Raw genomic sequence first — 22028 nt, 5'->3', positions numbered from 1 at the left:
AGTACATGCCACTCTTCAATGAACTTTTCATGAACATGGGTCACTGAGTATGTGCCACTGAGTGCGTGACAAGCGAGGGAACAATTCTTAGTGTTCGCAGGCACCGGCACATCACGCTTGTCTCGGAAGCCATGTGTGGACTTCTTGGCAGCACCACTAGATGGTGCAGTGTGTCCAGAAAGAAGCACAAGAGAGGATCCCAGTCATCACATGATGCGTTTCTTAGCATTCACGAGCACTGGCATGCCATGCATTTCGCAAGTCATGCGTAGGCTTTGCAGCGGCAGTGCTAGATGGTGCAGGGTGTTCTTATGTAAGTGCGAAATGTCAGTCCCGTTACAGTACATGCCTCATATGAACTTGTTTTGATGGTTGCAATACCTTGAGTCACTATATTGATTCAGTACTAATGCATTACCGTCAGCAGCCATCGTAAGATAGGTTCTGCCGCAATGTTTCATCTCCCACAGCTGGAACAAAAACAAAGCCCCTTGAGCCCTAACCAAACATGTATTTCTTACAAGCCAATGGCCTGTTAATGATTTTATTGGCTCATCTCGAGTGTATGTGTTTTGTATGCCACATTTAAGATGAGCACAAAGGAACGTTTAATGCCTCTTCATGTTGAAACTTCACATTTACAGAATTATACTGATTATTTGGGAAGCTAAACAGAAATACTCTGAGTGTTCATTTTATCAGGAAAATAACCTCAATGGAATTCATCTTGAAAGTGGTGCACTGCCTTTGGTTAACTTATGTACAGCCTTGCAATTTTTTAATATCTTGCGAGCGTTGACCAGAAAGCCGATCAGTGCCATGCAAAAGAGCACATCCACTAAAGGGTCAAGAGTACATGCTTGCATGCGAAGCGCAGTATAGTGAAAATTCCCTCGGCTGCTTTCTTTTGCTAGGCAGAATCACCCCATGTGTTTCTGCTGCATTATTGGTTCCTTTTTTCCCCCGTGTTTATGAACGTCTTACACAGCCACGTGGAGAGTGTGAGCATTGAGGAAGCTGAAACACACCCACAGGCGTTGCTATTTGTATGTTTTTAAAGTAGATCATGTGCCTGACTAGATAAGAAATGTAACTATGTAACTATATTGCTATATAAATAAGGCGTGATCGCAGCATCATGTAATAAATAATCCCTTGACCACCCGTATCAGCAGTGACTTTTGTGCTGGGTATGACATGCCTCCTCACGTGCAATAAGAAATCAGAGAGGCTGAAATAAATATATCACTGCAGAGTGTATCCTACAGAGAGATTGTAAACACATTGGATATAACTGAAGCCACTGTTAACAGAATTCTGCAGAAGTTCGGAGATGAGGGATGCATTGGTGATGCAGCAAGAAATTGTGTCTGCAAGACTACTGAAGAAGAGGATGTTGCTTTGGTTGCATTTGCTGATGCTAATCCTTTCCGTTGCTGATGCTAATCATTTCACGATAGCTGTTCAGGCAAGAGATGTGGTCGGCCTCGACATCAGCACAGGACTGGCGTGACAGTGGCTTTTCAAAGCAGGTTTCAGGGATCAAAGGGCTGCCAAGACGTCGTTCCTTTCCAGTGACACAATAGCAAAGAGACTCACGTTCGCTCAAGTGCATCTTCATTAGACTGTAGATAACTGGTGAAATGTTTTCCCTGATGAGTCCACGTATTGCACCCAGTGAAGCCGAAAGCAGGTCTACTGACCAGACCTCTTGAGGTGCGTATTATTTCCGAGTTTTTATTAAGCTTAAATCCATGTGTTTTTGTTCATCCTTCTTACTGTAATTGTATAGTGATCCATCTTTGAAACAGCATGCACGCAGACATTTGTCAAAAAATGCTTCTATGTTTTATCTAAGTGATTGCTTTGATATTTTTCAGGTACGACCCCCTCTGCTATGTTCAGCAAGTAAGGGCCAGTGGGTGCAAGAGCGTGAATATTTAGGGCGCGATAACCAAGAAGGGCCTTGGTTGAGGAATGGACATGCAGTGAAGCTTACATAGAAGTCATCAATCAGGGCGTCCTTTCCTGTGTGCTAGACAGCAATCCTTTTCCAGCCGGCTACTACTGGCTTTAGCAAGACTTGTCAGCCATGCACTTGTGCACCATGCGAGCACATCTGGAAGATCTTTGTGTAATGACATTACATCGGCCGCCATTAGGAGCAAATATGAATATTTTTGAAAACATTTGGGGCATAATGAAACTCAGCCTGTCAAAGATGCAGCTCCACCATACAATTGTGACGAATTGCGTGCTGTGATTGAAGAACAGTGGGAGACTGAAAAAAATGGCTGTGGCTTAGGTAAGGTTAAGCCCAGGATGCGAAGCATACTAGCCTTTATTTTAGTTGTTGAACCACTGTTTAGCCTGGTGAACTGCTGTTGCTTGGCTATATTTGGTTCGGCTAGACGAAGAAACAACTCATGCGTTACTGCTTCGCCTTCAAGAGTGGAACGCGACAGCGTTCCCGTCGACCCGCCAAGGGGTGTAAGACAATGGGCTACAGGGCAGCGACTACGCGCCCCGCATTGGACGCGGTGAGCGTCGAGCAAAGCAGCGTTCGGCGCGGCAACGAAATGTGCGCCTGAGCAAGAGACGCACGCCTTAGAAACAGCTCGTTTCTAAGACAACACCGCATTCACTAGAGGCGCTTTTGTACCGCTTTGAAGCATCGTACTCGTGGCTCAGTGGTAGCGTCTCCGTCCCACACTCCGGAGACCCTGGTTCGATTCCCACCCAGCCCGTCTTGCAAGAGTTGAGCCAAAGCCACTTCTCCTCTGTCGTGACGTCACGGTGGCACGTGGTTTCAAGGCGACACCGCCGCGCCTGAGGAGCTGGGTTGAGCTCTCGTAATATGCTTCGCATAAAATGGACACCGACATCATTCCAGCACCTTTCTGCTGCCACACCGTCTTGCTGAGGTCGTCCAATCTTCCAGGGGCTTTTTTTTTCGTACTGAGTGACCATACAGATGCACAGAAGGAAACATTCCCATTTTTTTAAAAGTTCATTAAACAGCAGAATAAAGGTGTGCTTGTCATGACGGCAACTTGTCTTCATCAATGCGTCATCATGGCCGCACGCATGAGAAGACAGTAGAAAAAGCAAAATCTGATATTTTCAAATCCGCAGATCAATTGCGGTGCCTTAATACATCGATACTTTCCTTCTCCACGAAAACAGCAAGCATAAGTAAATAAATGTGTAGCAGCAGCAGCATCGGCATCGTACGAGAGATGACGTAGATGCTCGCGTCTACACGAGGCACGAGCGGCTGGCACGCTCCGGCAGGGGCTAGCGTTCCGAAGGATTATTCCTGACACCCAAGACTAACGCAAAGACACGCCGCGTCACATGAACTTTCCATCGTTCGTCGAACTTTCCTCCTCTCTAGAGGGGGGAGTCGGTCTACTTTACCGGTCTACGTGGTCGCTCGTCGCCACAAATGAATAAAATAGAAAGACAGAAAATAGGTACGCGGTAAAACAAAAATAAATGAAGGCAAGCATGCCTAGCTGTGGGCATGTGTCGACTTCTCGATGTTTACATGTACCTTGTGTCTTTGAGCAATGATCTGTGAAAAGTGCCCACAAGAAAAAAAAAAAAAAAACTGAGCCCACAGCACAGCAGAGAGCACAGGTGGCAATTCCATCTAGCAGAACAGTGCAGCCTAGAAAACTTGCAATGGGCTGCGCCTTGCGCACACAGACATACTCTTGAACATTTCACCAATGTGCTGCATTGCATTGCACTGATCAGCTTTCTGGCTGAAGCTTGCGTGATACTATTAAAAAATTATGAGAGTGTACATGTCGAATTGTAGGTAACTCAGCACAGTTGTTTGAGTTTTATGTGCAGTGTAACGTAACAGTCCTGTTAGATATACTTCAAATTCCACTTCTCACATGATAATGTATGAAGAAGTAACTCCAGAAGTTCCATGAGCTTGTAGAAAAGACCTCAGAGTTGAGTCAGACTGTAAATGACACATGCAACTCCTTTCTCGTGGTTTTGTAAAGTGTAGAGTTGCCTGAATTATGTGTCGTCAATCCGTGTGACCCATGCTGGAAATTTCTCCTTCACTGTTCCTTTGCAGGAGGCCCAAAACAAGATCTTGCGGCGCATGCTAGCACTGCTACACATGTTTGCGTTGACCCAGTTTGGCTGCGGGCGACGAAACTTCCAGAGAAATATTATGAAGCGGACACCAAAGGGAAATCATTGGGGGTGAGTGTAGAAGTGACGACATAACAAGCACTTTTTGCGAGTGCAGTGAATGCTTGCAAAAAGCTCCTCTCACTGGCTACATCCTGGCCTCAATGTGGAGAACCGGCCTATAAAAATTGCTGGTTATACAATGGCCATATTCTTGGATTATCACTTCTGAAGATACAATTACTTTTGCTAGATTTCGTGTGACTAGTGCACGATGCATCTGCGACCACAGTCGATGGCATATTTCGCACAGTGCCAAGCATACTGTCATAGAGCAGTGCCAGAAATGTTGCTTGTGGATGCTGATGTGTCCTGTGCTACTCATACAGAATCCCTGAAAAATAATAGTAGGTGCAAAAGTGATCGTCCAAGAATATGGCCTCAGCAGTTCCAGCTCTTAACAAGACAGCGACAAATTTAACCAGAAATAATGCAAATGAACTTCATTGCATGCTTAATGAACTTAAATATAATGAAAGTCTTGATATAACAAAGTATTAATAACTTCTTTTGTCCATAGAACACAATGTATTTTGGACCCCAATATTATAACGAAGTGTGCTTGTACACAATTTCAATATAACAAAATTTCACTGCCGCCACAAAGGAATACTGACAATAAATGGTAACTTTTGTGGCTGCAGATGGCCATATAATTGAATCACAAGCGGCTACTTGTGATTGCACCTCGCAAATTGTGCGCTGCGCGACCATGTAAGAGGCGGAGCAGCATCATTTTTTTTGTAACGTCATAGTGCGATTAGATCCTATTGTGCCCCTCGTGCTTTATGCTTTAGATGCAAGTGAAAGCATGAGGAGGGTGAACCAAAAAGGATGGGGGCGTGATGAGCGCCGTCTTCGAGTGCTAGCTAGAAAGGGAAGGAAGCAAGCTCACAGTAACGCGATCAAGCACAAGCTAGGGGAGTGTAGAGAGGAAGTGGGAGGGCAGGCTGGTGGGCATACGCTTTTCTACCATGGCCGTGGCTGTGCATTCATCGCTGTCAGTGCAGTTGAGCATGTACGCAGCCCCTGCACCCTGCCTTAGAGATAATCTTCTGTGAATTAAACGGGTGGGTGTGCCGAGGTGGCATGTCATGTGTGCTGCCCCATGTTTAACACTGGAGGTTGTGTAATCTAGAATTTCTGAGATGCATTGGGGGTGGAGTTAACAGCAAAGCGTGGCTGACATCGATTCATATTGCCGATGTGAAGATATTGTAGACATGGTATGAAGCCATATTTTTCATTGCCAACTCTCAAGTTCAACAAAATTGTTTGTTTTTTTTTCATTCGAATTTGCAGCCCCTTCCATGTAAGAAAAATTAAACGGCGACTGTACTTGTTTGCATAAAAGATTGAATTTCAATATAATGAACTTTTAATATAGCGAAGCTAATTGCCTATTTTACCAACTTTGTTATATCAAGGCTTAACTATATAAGAAGTTTCCTCCGAAGCAATCCATATGGTACCAAAAACATGAAAATGTTTAGTTGGCTAGGTCTGTGATGCACTTTTCTATACAGCATGCTTGTAAAGGAGCCCTGAACCACCCCTCGGATTTAGCGAAAAAACATTCTGTGGATAGCATACACGGCTGACATCGGACATCGTATGATAGCCATAGAGACAAGTGCAAAAGTAAATGCAATGCAGAAATTTGCCACTCGCAAGAAAATACAGCCCTGCGTAGCTATCTTGTACACTGCAGCAAATGCATGAGGCAGTTGTGGAGGCATCGTGAACTCAACCGTAAGATGAGGGATAGCCTATGAGTTTGGCATGTTGTAGGCACGAAAATTGATAGTACTGCCATCTACATGACTATCCAAAATCAAATTTGAACTGCCACGATGACGTACTGTAGGTGGGGCATTGTGGGCACCGTCCCACTCCGCCGTAGCGTTCGCATTGCGAGGCATTGAAGAAGGACCGGAAGCATTGTGAAGGTAATCACAGGCGATCTTTGATTACCAATAACTCTGCTTCTGCTGAATGCATTCAAGTACTTTTTGCTCCAAAGTATTTCTGAAATAGTCTATTTTAACTTCAAATAAATTTCTCGATTTCAATGAAAAGTGTTTCAGGGCTCCTTTTATTCCATCAGACGATATTCCTTCAGACTCTTGATGACACCTGTAGAAAGGTAATCTATGCTATAGCAATGACAGAAAGCACCCATTATTAAAAATTTGTATTTCTGTTAGTTTGTGGTATTTGCCTGTACAATCATTACTATTGCAACTGTCAAAGACAGTTATGGCCCCTTGAACATTGTAGATATAAAAGGAAGACATTTCTTTAAAAGGTATTGTTGCAAGTGTGGGGGGCATAGATATTTGTGCACCTACTTTGATAGCAGTGTCTCCCAATCCATGATCACAGGTACATAACCTTTCTACTGAAAGCTGTACTCTTGGGAACGGAGGAAGTGGCTCACACTAACACAAAAAGATTCATTAATCTGCTTGTGTGTGTTACTGCATTGGTGGTTGTGTGTGCACATGCTTGCTCTTCTATGAACCAGAAGAGTCAGTGAAACATCATTTGGTAGTAGCTGCATTATCTTCTTTTCCTTTCTATGTTAACCCTTCACTTAGTATTATTGTATCATGAGTACAGCTGTGTCCCTCCCTCAAGCTAACAGCACAAATGTTGCAGTGACTATTGTAGCTGGCCAAGTTGTGCTTTCCGTGTAAATTGCTCAATTCCGTGCTTGTATCTGCAGCCAATATGTACAAGGCTTGAAATGTTGTGACAGTCTGATTTTCTGTGTCCAGAGATCTGCGAGCATGTCTCGAGCTGGCTATCAACCAGGTCCTCGAGCTCGTGGGAAAGCAGGAGTCACAGTGTGTGGACAGCGACTACACCAGTGATTCTGAAGATGTGAGCATGAAGTGAAAAGATTTGTATGATTATTGAAACCTGGTGGCTGTAAGCTTCATTGCAAACGAGTTATAGTTACCTAGTCTACGTGAACTTTATTGGGGCCTATTGTCTCTTTGCGGGTGTATACAGTATGTCATAGATTGCACTTTGTACATGTATGTGTTTGTGTATTCATTCAACAAAAGTTGCAAGTGAGTTGGTGCTCCCACAGGGGCTTCTCCTTCCCCCCTCAGATTCTGCGGCTCAGATTCTAGGCCCGACGCTGCAAGAATACCATCAAATCACGTGGACGCCGGGTCACGCGGGTCTGGAGGGGAACGAAAGGGCGAACGCCCTAGCTCGAGCGCTAATCAACCGAGCAGGGCAAGACCAATCGTCTCCTCAATCCCCACCCTTTACCTTCATGCCCCTGCCATCCAATTACTGCGACCGACTTGAGATTCAGCGACTCAACCGCAGGATTTATCCTCCGCCTCACAAAAAGCTCAGCACTGACGATGCCGTAGCTCTCCGACTTATACAGACCAACACATTTCCAAACCTACACAGATACAGTAAAATGTTCCCACATACATATCGCGGCATCTGCCCCTGGTGCGGCGACACACGCCCTACACTCTTTCACATCTCGTGAGGGTGCGAGTGCAAACCTCAACACTTAAAGACTCCTAGCACGTCATTTGAGCGGTGGGAGGTACAGCTGACCGGCGATACCCTGGCGGGACAAGAAGCTCTCGTCCAGCAAGTACGTCGAGCAGCCATGGCCAGTGGAGTCCTGGAATGAGGACACCATTCACTCAACCTCAAGAGCAACCACCTCGATGGTCCGAATAAATGTTTTCTCTCTCTCCTTCCCCCCTCCTCGCTCTTATGTGTTGTCCAAGATATGCTGCAATTTCCCTCTAGGAAATGAGAACATATTTGATTGCTAGACCCGCAGCTTGTTTGTCACAATCATTGCTGCATTCATAATTATTGCCAGTCTGTGGCTTTCCTACGAGCAAAAATTTCAGGATGACATTCTGGTTTAGCCCAAATGCTTTACCCTTGGCAGTAAAGTTTAAACATGTAGAAGCCACTGCATGTTGTGCAAGCAACATGTATAGCAGCGTCTTGAATTTGGTTCTGTGCCGACTATCCAGTGCCTGAAGCGGCTTGTTCTAGTGAAACGTTGTGCTACATGTAACCTACACATTTAGGGACCTAGCAAACTGCTGAGTGGCTGTCTTCACACTTGAAATTTTGTGAACATTGGCTTGCAAGTTTTAGTTGAGCTGTGGGAGCACATCTTGAGTGAGTGTCTGCATTGTGGTGGGAGAAAACAGTTCCTCTGAATTGTGCAATTGTGCAGGCACCTGCTGTGCTGTGTAATGAGAAACTGACTAGTGCTGTCAGAAAAGATCTGGCCACTGCCCTACGTGACTTGATGCAGCATGGATTGATGGAGGTGAGTGAAACTTTGTCACAACTGCCTTCCACTCCTTCCACTCCTTTAGCTAAACCACTGGCTCATCCATGCTAAAAGTTTACACAGATGCAACATTTCATGGAACAGGCAGTTTGGTGCAATATTTGCCTGTTTTGTACGGAACCGATCAGGAATATGCATTATAGTGGCAATGACCGACAAAATAATTTTAATGTCGGTGCAGCAGAATGGTGGTCATTTTTCAGAATCTCGGCGTATGTCCTCTTTTAGTGTTACAGTGGGAGATGGCTCTCCAGTCTTGTTTTGTCAAAGTTGGCAGCTTTTGTCTGGTGTTACCGCAAATGGTGCATATGTTTGACTTATTCTTTACGAAACAGGCAAATAATGCACTATAGCATAGCTTTGTTGTTGTTGGTAGATGTGATGCGTGAAGCCGATGCAGACCAGGATCTGAAGTGTTGTTGCCTGGATCGAAATGGAGTTCTGGAGCGGGAACGGCTCCCCCTTGACGGTGTGCGGGAGCGTGGCCTGGTTCTCGGGCCGGCTTATATATCGATGGCTTGGCTGGTTGCTCGTCATTCCCCAATACGCTTGCGGATGACGTACAGGGTTTTATAACGAGCGGCACAGCTTTTGTCCCTGGTGAGATGGGGACCACCACAGAGGGAGCGCTTAAGGTTACAGTTGTGGTCGGCAGGGGGGGTTATGGACACCGCAGCCTCGGCATATCTTGTTGTTTGGGTAGGGACAAACGCCCATACGGTATCCAAGGTGGCCACACTGGCAACAAATGTCAATTTGCTTCCAATATAGCAAACATGGGAGTAACGTGGAGCCGTAGCGGACCTGATAAGGCACATCCAGTCAGTCAAAAGCGATGATCACTGTTGTAGTAGAGGCGATGCGCTTGGCTGCCTAGGTTGTCGGGTTTCGGGCAGTGACAATATTGTTGTGGATCTGCTGGGAGGTCTCCGCGAGTGGGATCCCATGGATGACCCCCTTCGTTGTGTGCTCAGCTGCGGTTTCATAGGCATTCACCTCGTGGGTGACGCCGTTCACTTGGATAGAGCAGATGCGAGCATACCGGTCTGTATGGTCTGGGCGTGGTGTGCTGACGACAACAATGTCTTGTTGCGTATTCTGCCCGAATATGCTTCTAAGCTTTCTTCGTCCGTGAGTTTGGCTGCTTGGAGAATGGCTGCGGTCACCACGGGACTGCCGATCTTGGCTATATGAAGGGCGTCCTTGGGGCGGATGACAATCTTGATATCCTCCGTCAGAAGCGGTGGCATGCACCCCGCCTTCAAAACTTGAGCTTTAACAGGCTGCCTCGCCCGAGAGCGGGGCCGGTTACTTGGAGCTTGAGATGATTCAGTGGTCGGGGTCTAATTGTCCGTGCCCCGTTTTGTGCGGCGGGATCAGGCAGTGAGCCAGCCAGACTGGGCGGTCACTTCTTCCGGCGAAATATCCTGGCCGATGACCTGGATATCCATAGCGAAGGCAACGGTTTGCGCCAAGGCGCGACAGGCCGTCGAGACACAGCCGGCACAGTCGGAGGCCTAACGACCGGCGAGTTGGGCTTAACGCGGCGGCGACGTGGCGGGTGGACAAAAGCAACCTGAGAATCTTTGAATTTGCTGTCGAATGTTCTGTCAAAGCCCTGTATGTAGAGCTGATACAGATTGTATTTGGAATTCAAAGAAATAGAAATATAATGCCAAATTTTTATTGTTAAAGCAATGTGTCTTGTGCCGTCTATATTGAATTAAATTTTCACAAGTCTTGCTGTACATTGTGCTCGTAAGTGAGCATGATTAATATCTTTCGGCCTCTTGCTTGCTCATTTGTGCACCATTGAAATTTCTGAGGCAAGCAAAATTTAGCCATATGTGATAAAGCCAAGCAATGTTAGCTCATTACTTCATTATTTGTTTGAATTTGAATTGTTTCTTTCTTGTTTTTCCACCAAATTTTGCTCTAGTGATTGCACCAGACTGCTCTATGATACTGTTCATACCAAACTAAGAGTGGGCAACACATTCATTCTAAATGCTTGAGCTTAATGGCTTATGACACTGTGATCTGTCTTGTGATTCATTGATTGATATGGCAAGCCATAGAGTCTATGCATTTAAATATAGGCTACTTGGAACGAAAGACTTACGTAAATTGTCAGCCATTTCCATACCTGACTCAATATGCAAATGTGATTACTTAATAAATGTGCATAGGGGACATCACGTTTCTTTCTATAAATGTCAAACAAGTGCCATCAGGCAGATTTACTGCCTACAATTGGGCAGTAAATCTGAAATTTTTTTGCCGATATCAGCGTGTGATGAATGTATTCCTTTCATGATAACAGGAACAATTAAAGTATCTGTGTTGGATGTGAATTCATTATAATGAGGTTTGACTGTATTCAGAGTTGTCATGAGTGCATTATGTTTTCTTGTTTTGCTTATTTGTTAATTTCAGATTGGCCAGAGCAGCAGCCTTGTGCCCCTGGGCTGCTTCACCTTGCGGTCTGCAAGCGCACCCTCGCTGCTGCATGCATGGGACCTCATCCTCAAGTATTACGAGATCAAAGTGAGCTTTGCGCCGTGTCCAATTATCGTGTGCACATGCTGTGACAAACAGCAAGCTGACTGGCATATTTCTTTCTTCAATGTGCCAGAATGGTGCGCAGTACAATGCTTCACCAGCGCGCAAGTTGTCGGAAAGTTTCAACTTGGACATTGTTGCCTCGACAATGGAGACACCAAAGCATGTGAGCTGCTCTGTCTTTTTCTCTGTGTCATCATCTCTAACCTGCCCAATACATTGTAAATGTATATGCACTTCAGTCACTATGTGCACATTTGTGTACACAGCTTGTTTTTGTCAGTTTTGTACAATGGTGGCAAGGAAAAAGCCACGTGTGGCTGCCGCGGCCAGGATTTGATCCCGTGGCCTCGTGCTTAGCACAGCAACACCATAGCCACTAAGCCACCGTTGAGGGTCATTAGGAGAATTAAGGAAATACTTTAGGTGCACAATAAGAGACCCCAGTTCAATATTAACCTGGTTTTCCGTGCGGTTGCTCAAGGGCTATAATATATTCAGCTTCAGGTAAATTGAACGTCATGCACACTCTATGTGGCCTTATTTCACTTCAGTTTGCTGTGTATTGCTGCTGTACACAGTCATTTTGCTGAAGGTATAATGTTTGATGGCATGTTCTATGTGCCCTGCTTCATCAGCGATGGCAAAAGAATACCATGTCAAAACAACGTACACAATAGGATGGGTGAAACAGAGAAGACTATACACTGACTATCAACTGACTTTTTATTCATAGTCAAGAAAAGGAAAGGAAAGGAAAAGCGGTGAAAAATAAATAATGAAAGAGCAGGTTATACTTCTGCATTTGTCCTGCTCTTGGCCTGTTTTCAGTTAAATACTCTTAAATCATCTTTTCCTCTTCTTCCGGCCAGCCGACCAAATCACTTATATATAGTATTGTGCCTTTTCTGTTGTATGACTCTGAATAAAAAATAAATTTATTGCCAGAGCATTGACTTGTCTGTTTCACCCATCTCATTGTCTGCACTGTTTCGCCATGGTGAACTTAAACTAACTAGCCCAGCTTAGAACTCTTGGGCGAAGGAAGTTTTTTTCGTGTCTTGCAGCAATTACAATGAACTGATATTTAATTACTCTAACTATGAGGACTCAATAGAAGATGCACAAAGCATCATCCTACTACATTGAGTTTCATTCAGTAGAGTCTGCAGCACCTTGAAATAAGATTATGTAGTTTTGACGAATTTATTGCTAGTCCACTATAATTTGTGGCTGCAGGGAATATGTGTACAGTACAAGTTATTGCTTCATGCATGGAATAGCCGCTCTTTGCAGAGTGTTGGGTACACTGTAAATGTGTTCTTCTCTTAGCAGACTTTTTTTTTATAATGCACAACATACAGATGTGTCTGACATAACTTGAGGCTGTCGTTACAGAAGCAATTACAATCCACTAGAAAGGCGTTGAGGATTAAGAATAGATGCGAACAACCTCTTAGTTGTCTTATTTTACACCTCAACCCCCTTCTACTCATGCATCAGCTTGCCCTACAGCAGGCGTTACTAAGTTAAAATCCACATTCATGAAATGTGCACAGTATACCTTGCTGTGTGCCTTGTGTAACTCGAAAGTTTTGTGTAATACATAACTGCACAGCTAATTGGAAAACGTTTTAAGTATTAATTTTTGGTAATGGGCTTAAGTGTGAAAGTTGGGTTGTTATCGAAAACACATGATTGATGGATGGTGGTGTGCAGACCATTAAATTTTTACACATCTGAGATACTTCCAGTGCTTGGGGAAAAAGAAGAAACACCTTAGAAGAACACAGAAAAGATGACAGAACAGGAAGAAGGTTAGATTGTTTGTTTGCTTGTGTTGTATAATAATACTTGGACATCAAAGTGGGAATATTAAAAGATAAAAACTACCTCTTTATAATAAACAGTGGCGTAGTCAGAAATTTGTTTGAGGGAGAAGGCACGCGCGCGCGCGCGCATGCGCGCACACACACACGCACTGTTTATGCGGAGGTTGTACACTATGCAAAGACAACTACAGCTCCCCGGACAAGATTGCTTTAACAACAAGGATGCGTGTGTTTACGTTGCTGAAACGACAGTTTGCTTAACTTCTGACAAAAGCGTTTCATTGCTAAGGCTTGCAGCCACTTTGCGTTAATTTGTGCTATCATCCTTATGCTACTTTTAAAAATGATGATATTAAAAAAAACTGCAATTTATTTTACAAATTGATGTATTTATATAATGTATGTTGATGACCTAGCTGGCACACAACTTGTAAAATCAGAAACCAACAGCGCTATAAACAAGGCCAAAAAATAAACAAGGCAGCGCACTATCATGTGTCTTCTCATTTGCTGGCCAGACTTGTTGCAGCCCAGGTAACAGCGGAGATAACTTTTGTTTTCCAGCCAGATCCTTTAGTGAGTGGTCTGGCCATGGCCTATTTTGCAAGTCGCCTATCACTCAATCATGCTTTTGGCATTGTGGGCATGCTATATTATTCTATATTTAAAAATACAGGAATAAAGCTTTGCTCTAGAACTTCGATAGTATCATATGATGCAAGTTTCACTCACTTTCTCGGTGACCTGCTGTCCGGCTTGTTTGAAGAGATGTTTGGAAGAAACTTGTGATCATGGTATTGTAGTCATCATGCGACACATATTGTTATTTGATCACAGTCTTGAATTGATGAGGCAGGCAGTCCGAAGCAGAGCTGCTTCCTGTCTAGAAGCCTTCTTGAAAATTACGGCATCCGTAGTTCACAGTAAAATAAGGCCGGTAGCTCCAAGAGATTTGAAAGTGTTGCGTCTCCTGACACTCATCTATTCTGGAAATTGCCGAGGCGTTTAGTTAGAATCTGCTTCTTCGCAGCAAGCAGGTTGTGTTACAATGGGTAGGTGAGCCTAGGCTAGGCAACTCGCCATGACTGTCAGGGAGTGACGAGACACTCTCTCCCTATGTCCATAATTATCCGTCAACTTCGTTCTTCATGCCTTCATGCCTACACCAATGCTAATAAGTAAAAGAAGAATGTACTTCAGCCAATGCAAGGTCACTGGGCGAACATTGGGCTGGTTACATGCAACTTTTTTAATGCTGACCTACATCAAATTGCCTACACTACCAGCTGCTTTCTGTGCAGTATCTATGTTAGCTTCTTGCTGTCACCAGAGATTCCTGGAATCAGTATTTTCATTAGTGTGTTTTGCTATTTGTTGTAAAATCAGTTGTTTTAATACATTTGCTTTCTTTCATACTTCAATATGTCTATTGAATATTTACCAATAGTGGAAAAACATTGCAGATTTTTGTGTCATCTGTTAAAACTGACAGTCTATGTTATGAATTTACAGGGTGTGTTAATTTATTTGTGACATTTATGCAGGCTTTGCTGACAGCAGTTCACAGTATCATATCAAGTCATACACCACTGAAGCGCAGCTATGATTCTCACTTCAAGGCATTTGTGTGTGCAGCCCTCAAGTAAGCACTGTTTTGACACTACATTTCTGGCACAGGGTTTTAAATATTCAGAAAAATGTGTGTTCTTTCTCATTTGAAATCTTGAAATGAGAAAAGAAGACCACAGTGAAACAGTAAACCTTCTGTCCGATTGCCTTACAGCGAAAAGCGGCTAGTTGCCTGGCTAAAATTACTTTTCAAGTGCATACCACTTGTTGAACGCTATTATGTTCATTGGAGCTATGTGCGGAAAGCAGGTGAGTTTAATTTCAATCAGGATTGTTCTGGCACATCTTACTAGAAAGAATGTTATAAAGCTTAGAAGGACTTGATTGTTAAATTGTCAAGAGATACACCATAAGCGGTTTTAAAAAAAGAAGAGTGCATGTTTGATTTAAGCAGGGTGTGTGTTATCAACTTTTTCGTTCTGTGTGTAGGCCATTGACGGTAGACTACTAAACTCTGCCAGTTATCTAAATGTGTAAACACAGCGCGTAGAGCATGAAGAGGGAAATTTTGCATGCAGCAGCACATAGCACCTGGTATGGTTTTACCAACAAGCCATTCTTTCTTTCCATGGTGATAATGTTGGTATTGGAATGCATCATGTAACCGCACAAAAACAAGGGACAAAGAAGGAACACACAGGACAGGCGCGGAACTTCAACTGCCTTGAAGTTGAAGTTGAGTTGAAGTTTCGCGCCTGTCCTGTGTGTTCCTTCTTTGTCCCTTGTTTTTGTGCGGTTACATGATGCATTCCAGTAACGACCACCAACTAGCCCGCTTATCCCTTTTAGATAATGTTGACTTGCCACTGATGCAAACACTGTGCGTGAGAAAATTGTATTGTTATTCAAGACAGGTATTTGATTCTTAAATGTGTCCAGACTATGTTGTGTTTGCTTATGGAATACTTCTGTCTTTGTCATCTCTTTCTTTTTCTTCCAAAGGTTTTGATGATGCCCTACGGTCTCTTGACCGGCTAACAGGATTTGACTTTGATCTTCCTGTTGACTTGGCTGTTCGCCAACTGCAGAATATCAAGGATGCTTTTTGATGTGCCACAACTCCTGTAGGGGAAGAGGTGCCACTTGTCTTCGAGATGAACTTTTATCTCCCGGCATTGTGCTGCGAGGGCTAATGTAAGAGGCCAAGTTCTTGTTGAAAATCATTGAAAATGTTCTTTTTACTGTGAATATGTCGTGTAAAACAAGACAAATGTGTTCATGCAATGCCTTGGAGCTGCCATGGATGTAGACTTAAACTCCACAGGCTTCCGCTGTGAGGTGTGCCGATTTTTATGTGTGTAGCAATGAGTGTAGCTGCTCTAACTTTGAGGGGAGTTCGCAGTAGGGGAAGTGCTGCTCTCTCTTTAAACTACATTTGGCCAAATGCATGACAGGATTTGGTCTCTGACTCTACAATATCCCATTCTATTCTATATGGTCTAGTCATGGAATTATCATTGACGAGTGGCAACAGTTATGTTAGTTGATGGTTGGTAGACTGAAATGTAATTGAAAGTGAGTGATAGTCAATTGAGTGATTAGGGGAAAGCTTTACGGCATAGCTTTCTGTTACATGTTTAGTTAAGAAGCAAATATGTTGACATTGCAGGCTTGTTTAAGATTGCACAAGGCAGCTTTTAGAATTACAACTGAGGGTATCATGTTTTCTTTGTTGATTTAGAAGTAAGTGCCATACCCCACACATCTTTTACTCCACACATCTAGTCACTTAGGCTATCTTTTTATCTTATTTTAATGTAACTGCAAGAAAGTGTGGGCTCCATTGTATCTAGCGTTGTCGTCTACTGTTACTTTGAACACTGGGTAATGAAGAAGTGTCATCTATTGTATTTGCAGGAAAGGTACGCATGTCTTTCAAGAAACAATTGCAGTAGTGACAGGTAAAAGTGAAATTGCGGACATTTTATACCCCTTTTAGACAGACATCTCGAACACATTTGAGATGACGCGCTTAATTTGGTGGCTCTTCGAAAAAAATAAGGTAACTGTAGGTAGTTGGTAGCATGTGAATCAAATGAAGGTAACTTTTCTTTCTTTTTTATTTTTTTGCTTAGCAGTGCACACTACTCATCATATTCAAGATTTTTTTTTTTTTCGTATGTTTTTGAAGAGGAGCCAGTGTGGCAATACTCCGACCATCACCAGCCTGACAACTGTCAGTGTACAACTGCTATTTGATTGCTTTAAAATTGGGCTTTGATTTTGGTAGCAGTGGTTTAAGATATCCACTAGTAATGAGAAAAAATACTGTTGGTTTGTTCAAATAATTCACAGTGAGTCGGGTGCAGCTGGAACTGCAATACTGCACTTTCAGACATATGAAGTGGCTGTGTCCTTTTTGTTTCAAAAACTAATGCCGTTGTTGAATCTTGTTTGGGATTATAGATTCAGAGAGACACGTGATAGGTCCTGCTGAGCAATAGGATAGTGAGCACTCAAGTTTGCATTCAATAGGCCGTAGTTGCTCAAGGTATGTGAAATGTTTACGAAAGTGTTCTACGAGACAAAAATGTTCAGTGAAACAGCATCTTGGCACTTATTTATAACAGGCTTGGATCCATACATTGTGAGCAGCCATTAGTTTAAAACAAATTTCACTGTTCATTCTCCTGTTCACCACATCTGTAGGTTGTGGGTTAGAAGGTGATAAGGTAGCCACGTGGCCAGCTTTTGCTACCTGCTAGTTTGACCCTGACATTGGCAAACCGGCTGCTGGTTTTCCTGTTCTCTGTAAAGTGGCACATTATAAGCTGCATCCCAAGTGCTCTATCTGGTGTTCATACATAACAGACAACTGAATTGTCGGCAACGAATTTGTTCCTAACTAACTCCTTAAACTCTTCTTAAATTCTTTAAAGCATCCTGTATTTTGTTGCCATCTAGACTTCCACATATTGCTGTGTTGTTCGTATGGCATAAATATGCCTTTTGAATATATTATTTGCTACCACAGTATGAAGATTTTAAAAGTGTACCAAATTTTACATCAAAGGTTTTCAATACACTTGAGTCATGTAGAATCGGTACATCGCATTTTCTTTTCGTTTTGTTTGTATTTTTCTAAACCATTGTTTTACAATGCCCCCTTAACTATGGTTATCTGGTCTGTTTAGTTTTAAGTATTACCTTCTGAATGAATGTGCACATCTTACCTGCAGTCATAACTTAGCCTGCATTACTGTTTCTTTAGATCCATTTCCAGCTGTTAAAGAACACTACAGCAGTAACGTTTCTTCCTTTTTCAGTTTGAAATGGATCTTACATTACAGTGATACAGGCTAAGTATCAGCAGTAGTGCATTTTCATCTATAATGCCAGATGTTTAAGGTTGTATCTGGAAAAAAAATGATCAACATAGATGTTGATCATTGGATAGACATATAATTGCACAGGTAGCCACATTATCTCTCTCTCTACAGAGTTGTATGTGCATGGCACGCTGAGTTCATCTTGGGCAAACTCTAGGTTAGCTTGTTACCAAGATGGCTGTGGCCACTGCATTCTTCAAGTGAGTAAATTTCTTTAAATTATGCTAGTACTATGTTGTTCCACGCTTATTTTGTGCAGCAAAAGCTCGACAGTTAGTGCTGCTATGACCTAGTCGGTAGAGGTCTTTCAAAACCTCACAAACTTCATTTTATCCTTCATAGAATTGACAGGCTGGTGCGCATAGTCAGTATTGCTTCTTTGGAAATATCAGCCGCTTAGCTGGAATGGGCCTTTGTTTGTCACTTAGTAAGCACTGTATTCACGAATGTGCCTAATCATGATGCTTTTCCTCAAAAGGTATTGTTGTTCCACGACTAGATTAGTTAATGAGCTTCAACAACACACACCTTAACAATTCCACATTTTGATGGGATTCGAATGCAAACTTAGGTGCATGTTAAAGACGTCCAGCTGGCTGAATTTAATCCGGAGCTCCCCACTACAGATGGAATGTTGGTTTGGAACATTGAAACTAATAATTTAATAATAGGTGCGTTGTTGGCTGATTGTGAAATTGTACATAAGTAGTTGCAGAGAAGCATTACTTAATTACAGTGGTAACTACTACGTTCACACAAGCCTGCTCTCCATAGACAGGCATTGAAGAGCTGAGGGACTTCTGTGAGTAAAACCATCATCTCTGGCCTCTAAAGCCAGGGACGAGTCTGTCTTTGCTTGCCATCAAAACTCTCAACTACTTCATGTGAAACTAGTGAAACATCTGCGGCAACTTGTGACTGTCCTAATCTCTTCATCTGCTTCAGCCACTTCATAAAGGCACAAGAACTGGGTTACTTCTAGCATTTTTTGTGAACTGTGTGATTCAAATAACATCTTAGAGCATACAGGGTGTTTTGACGAACGTTTTCAAAATTCTTTAATGTTGCCTGTGGCAAATAGCTCGATTCTAGTTTATGAGCCGGTCTACTCGAAGCGGCGGACACTGCCTGCAAGAAAAATTGGAATGCAAAATCGAATAATTAATGAGGATTCATTAATTAACTTTTAAGCTTATTATCTTATGACCCATATTGCAATTTACAAATTCTAGCAGTAAACTTCACAAGGCAGATCCACTTGGAATGAATTCTCAGGACGACACCAGTTTCGAGACATAAAATCCCGAACTTTGCGGAGAAATGCATTGCTGTTCCAGTTAACTTGTTTACGAAACGTCATTTCATGCACTGAAGCACACACGTAATGGAACTCCAATGCATTTCTCCACAAAGTTCAGGAAACTGGTGTCATCTGGAAAATTCATTCCAAGTGAATCCGCCTTGTGAACTCCACGGCTAGAATTTGTAAATTGCAATATGGGCCATAATTTAATTAATTAGAAACTTAATTTGTGAATTTTTATTAATTCGTCGATTTTGCATATCAATTTCTTGTGCAAGTATTGTCTGTCGCTTTGAGTAGACCGGCTCATGAACTAGAATTGTGACATCTGCCACAGGCAACCTTTAAAGATTTTTGAAAGTGTTCGCTGAAACACCCTGTATTTAGCATGCACTCTTTGCACTGCTGATGACTGTTTTGCAGTCTACTTCAATTGAAAAGTAAGCATAGCATCAGCCGTTTTTGAGCCAATACAAACTTAATTGGCATGATAAATTATATGTGTTCAACTTCTCCAAGGAATTAAGCATGCATTGAAGTTTACTGTACTATAGCAATATAGTACCCACAGCTTCAAGACGTTCATTGTATATTATATATTGAAGATTGCATTGTACCACAATTTTACCCGACAGCATGAGCAGTGATGTTTTTGCATTAAGTGTGTTCTGTACTAGTAAATAATGTTTACACAAATGTCTAATTCGATTTCTTGTGCATAACTGCTCAAGTTCATGAAGATATCTTGAAATGATTGAACTTCTATGCTTATTAAACAAGCATGTGGAATGTGAAAGCACCATGGTGTAACCATTCCTTGAAAGGTGTTTCACTGCATTTGATGTTACAGAGGAAGCAGTGTTTCGGTTGGCATTCTAAAAACTGTTTCATTTCTTTATGTCATTAATGTACATATTGGATAATGATGAGTTTTGAAATCATCACTTGTCTAACTACTTAAGGTTAGAGTTTTGACTTCAGTGTGTTGTCTATAGGAATTACATAATCAATTACAATCTAAGGTATGTACATTTTGTGTTTAATGGTTACTTAATTGCTACGGGGAAAAATAACTGTTGATAGCATACAAGATGTTGACAATGATTGCATATCTAAGCTGGCTCAAGTTTGGTGTATGTGCACATATGTTAAAATGTAACCGTGTAAAATAAACAGGGTTTGTTAATAAAACGTTCAATGTGCACATGGTTACTGTGTTGCTTCTAAATTGATGGGTAAATACCTCCTCAGATCGTCATTCTCATTTGAAGATTTAAGGAAACTGCTCCTTATTGTTACTGTTCACCATGAGACTGAGCAACGTCATTACCCAGAGGATTCTGGCAGAACTACATTAACTTGGACATGAAGCTCGAACTTGGGGGTTATAGTGGATTGCACCTCATGCTGTCTGCTAGCCAGTAGCATGCACACAGACGAGTATGGTATACATGTTTGTCTTGTAAGGACTGTTCTGTGGTTTTAGCACAACCATTGTAGCTTGTCTGCCCTTTTTCGACGATCAGCAGAAGCATTGGGCCTCACGCTGCCGTCTTTACATTGAAATAAGATCAGTGATCATCCTTGACAATGGTGCACTGTGTGATGATCGCACACTTTATTGGCAGCAGATATTTCACTTTTCTGGCCACTCATCTGTTGAAGCACATAATCCAAGATGTTTGATTACATTCTGAAGGACACTGCAATATGTTAATCAAACGCTCAAAAGGCACACCTTGTCCTAATCTTTTCTGAGTAGAGCAATATATGAGATTGCACAAAAAGAAAGAAGGAAAATGGACGCTGACAACAAACATTAAAACGTTTTGGCTTTCACAGTCTATTCATGTAATCAACCTTTGGTTCCTTTTCCTTTCATTGTGAACAAGGTGAGAGCTTATGTTTTAATGAGTTTAAAGTGCAAACGAAGAAGAGAGGATCAAAAACACAGATAAGCACTTTTTCTGCTCGTCTCATCTTCGTTCGCGCTTTAAACTTATTTATCTATGGAATGCCAGCTAGCCCAAACTGCTACCCTTCTTATTATGTTTGTGGCCATTTGTTGTTTTTGACTATGTTTAATCCTAACCAAATGGGATTCCACATAATCAATTCAAATGCATGTAAAATGCAGAAATGCTCTTCTAAGACAACTGCTAGACTGATGTGAAAGAAATTTGTTGCATTTGAAAAAAAAAAGACTTCCAGCAGAGCAAACTTCGCACCAAAACCAGATATCCAGATATTTTGCAAACTGCATCTGTTAGGGCTCCTAAAGCGTACAAATGTGATATACGAGTTACAGCTTACTTGAAACTTTTACAGTGTTTACGATGGTTTTGCAATAAAGCCCTACTCATAAATTAGTGGCATTATTTCAGACCTGTGCATAATGCATTGATATTGGCCACTTTAGTTGTCTCAAAAGATGCAGTTTACAAAATTGTGACATACTTTTTTTATTGCCGAACTAGAAAGTTGTAAACTCGGTACTTTTATTTTTCAAATATTCAAAACCTTTTTGAAAAGTAATTGACAGCTTAAATAAAAACATACTACTTCCTGCAGTCACTAGATTTTAATTTGTTTTCTTTTAAACGCAACAAGCCAACAGATTTGGTAAAGTAGGTGAAAAAAATGATTTCTTCCTTCTCATGTGCTTGGGTAGGAGCTCTCGAGCAAGAGCTTCCTCCTAAAGTGCCCCTTGCCATACCCCATTGGAAATTTGGGTTATACACTGCAACTTGCAAAGTACCGTCTAGGAAACATTTTACACCAAGAAATGTTCAAAT

General features: G+C 42.2%; 2 protein-coding genes across 6 annotated transcripts in view; one reads left to right on the top strand and one right to left on the bottom strand.

Annotated features, from left to right (window-relative positions):
- The window catches only part of kermit (PDZ domain-containing protein GIPC-like protein kermit), a 193726-nt gene that overhangs the window by 85681 nt on the left and 86017 nt on the right, over positions 1–22028 (bottom strand). The gene's annotated exons all lie outside the window — the stretch shown is intronic.
- The window catches only part of LOC135906085 (RUN domain-containing protein 1), a 70078-nt gene that overhangs the window by 38261 nt on the left and 9789 nt on the right, over positions 1–22028 (top strand). Inside the window, exons 10-18 of one of the 5 annotated variants that reach the window (XR_010565624.2) lie at positions 4100–4230; positions 6999–7104; positions 8459–8554; positions 11015–11125; positions 11214–11306; positions 14517–14614; positions 14756–14850; positions 15544–15735; positions 18042–18130. Coding sequence is in view for 1 of the 5 variants with exons in the window: in XM_065437250.2 (XP_065293322.1) it covers positions 4100–4230; positions 6999–7104; positions 8459–8554; positions 11015–11125; positions 11214–11306; positions 14517–14614; positions 14756–14850; positions 15544–15650 (837 nt within the window). In the remaining 4 variants the exon portion in view is untranslated. Of the gene's footprint in view, positions 1–4099; positions 4231–6998; positions 7105–8458; positions 8555–11014; positions 11126–11213; positions 11307–14516; positions 14615–14755; positions 14851–15543; positions 20436–22028 lie in introns of those variants that run through there. The other 4 variants (XR_010565622.2, XR_010565625.2, XR_010565621.2 and 1 more) reach the window with 4 other exon arrangements.

The sequence above is a fragment of the Dermacentor albipictus genome, chromosome 9 (assembly GCF_038994185.2).
Source record: "Dermacentor albipictus isolate Rhodes 1998 colony chromosome 9, USDA_Dalb.pri_finalv2, whole genome shotgun sequence".
Classification (NCBI taxonomy): domain Eukaryota; kingdom Metazoa; phylum Arthropoda; class Arachnida; order Ixodida; family Ixodidae; genus Dermacentor; species Dermacentor albipictus.
This window is presented reverse-complemented; position numbering and strand designations above follow the sequence as displayed.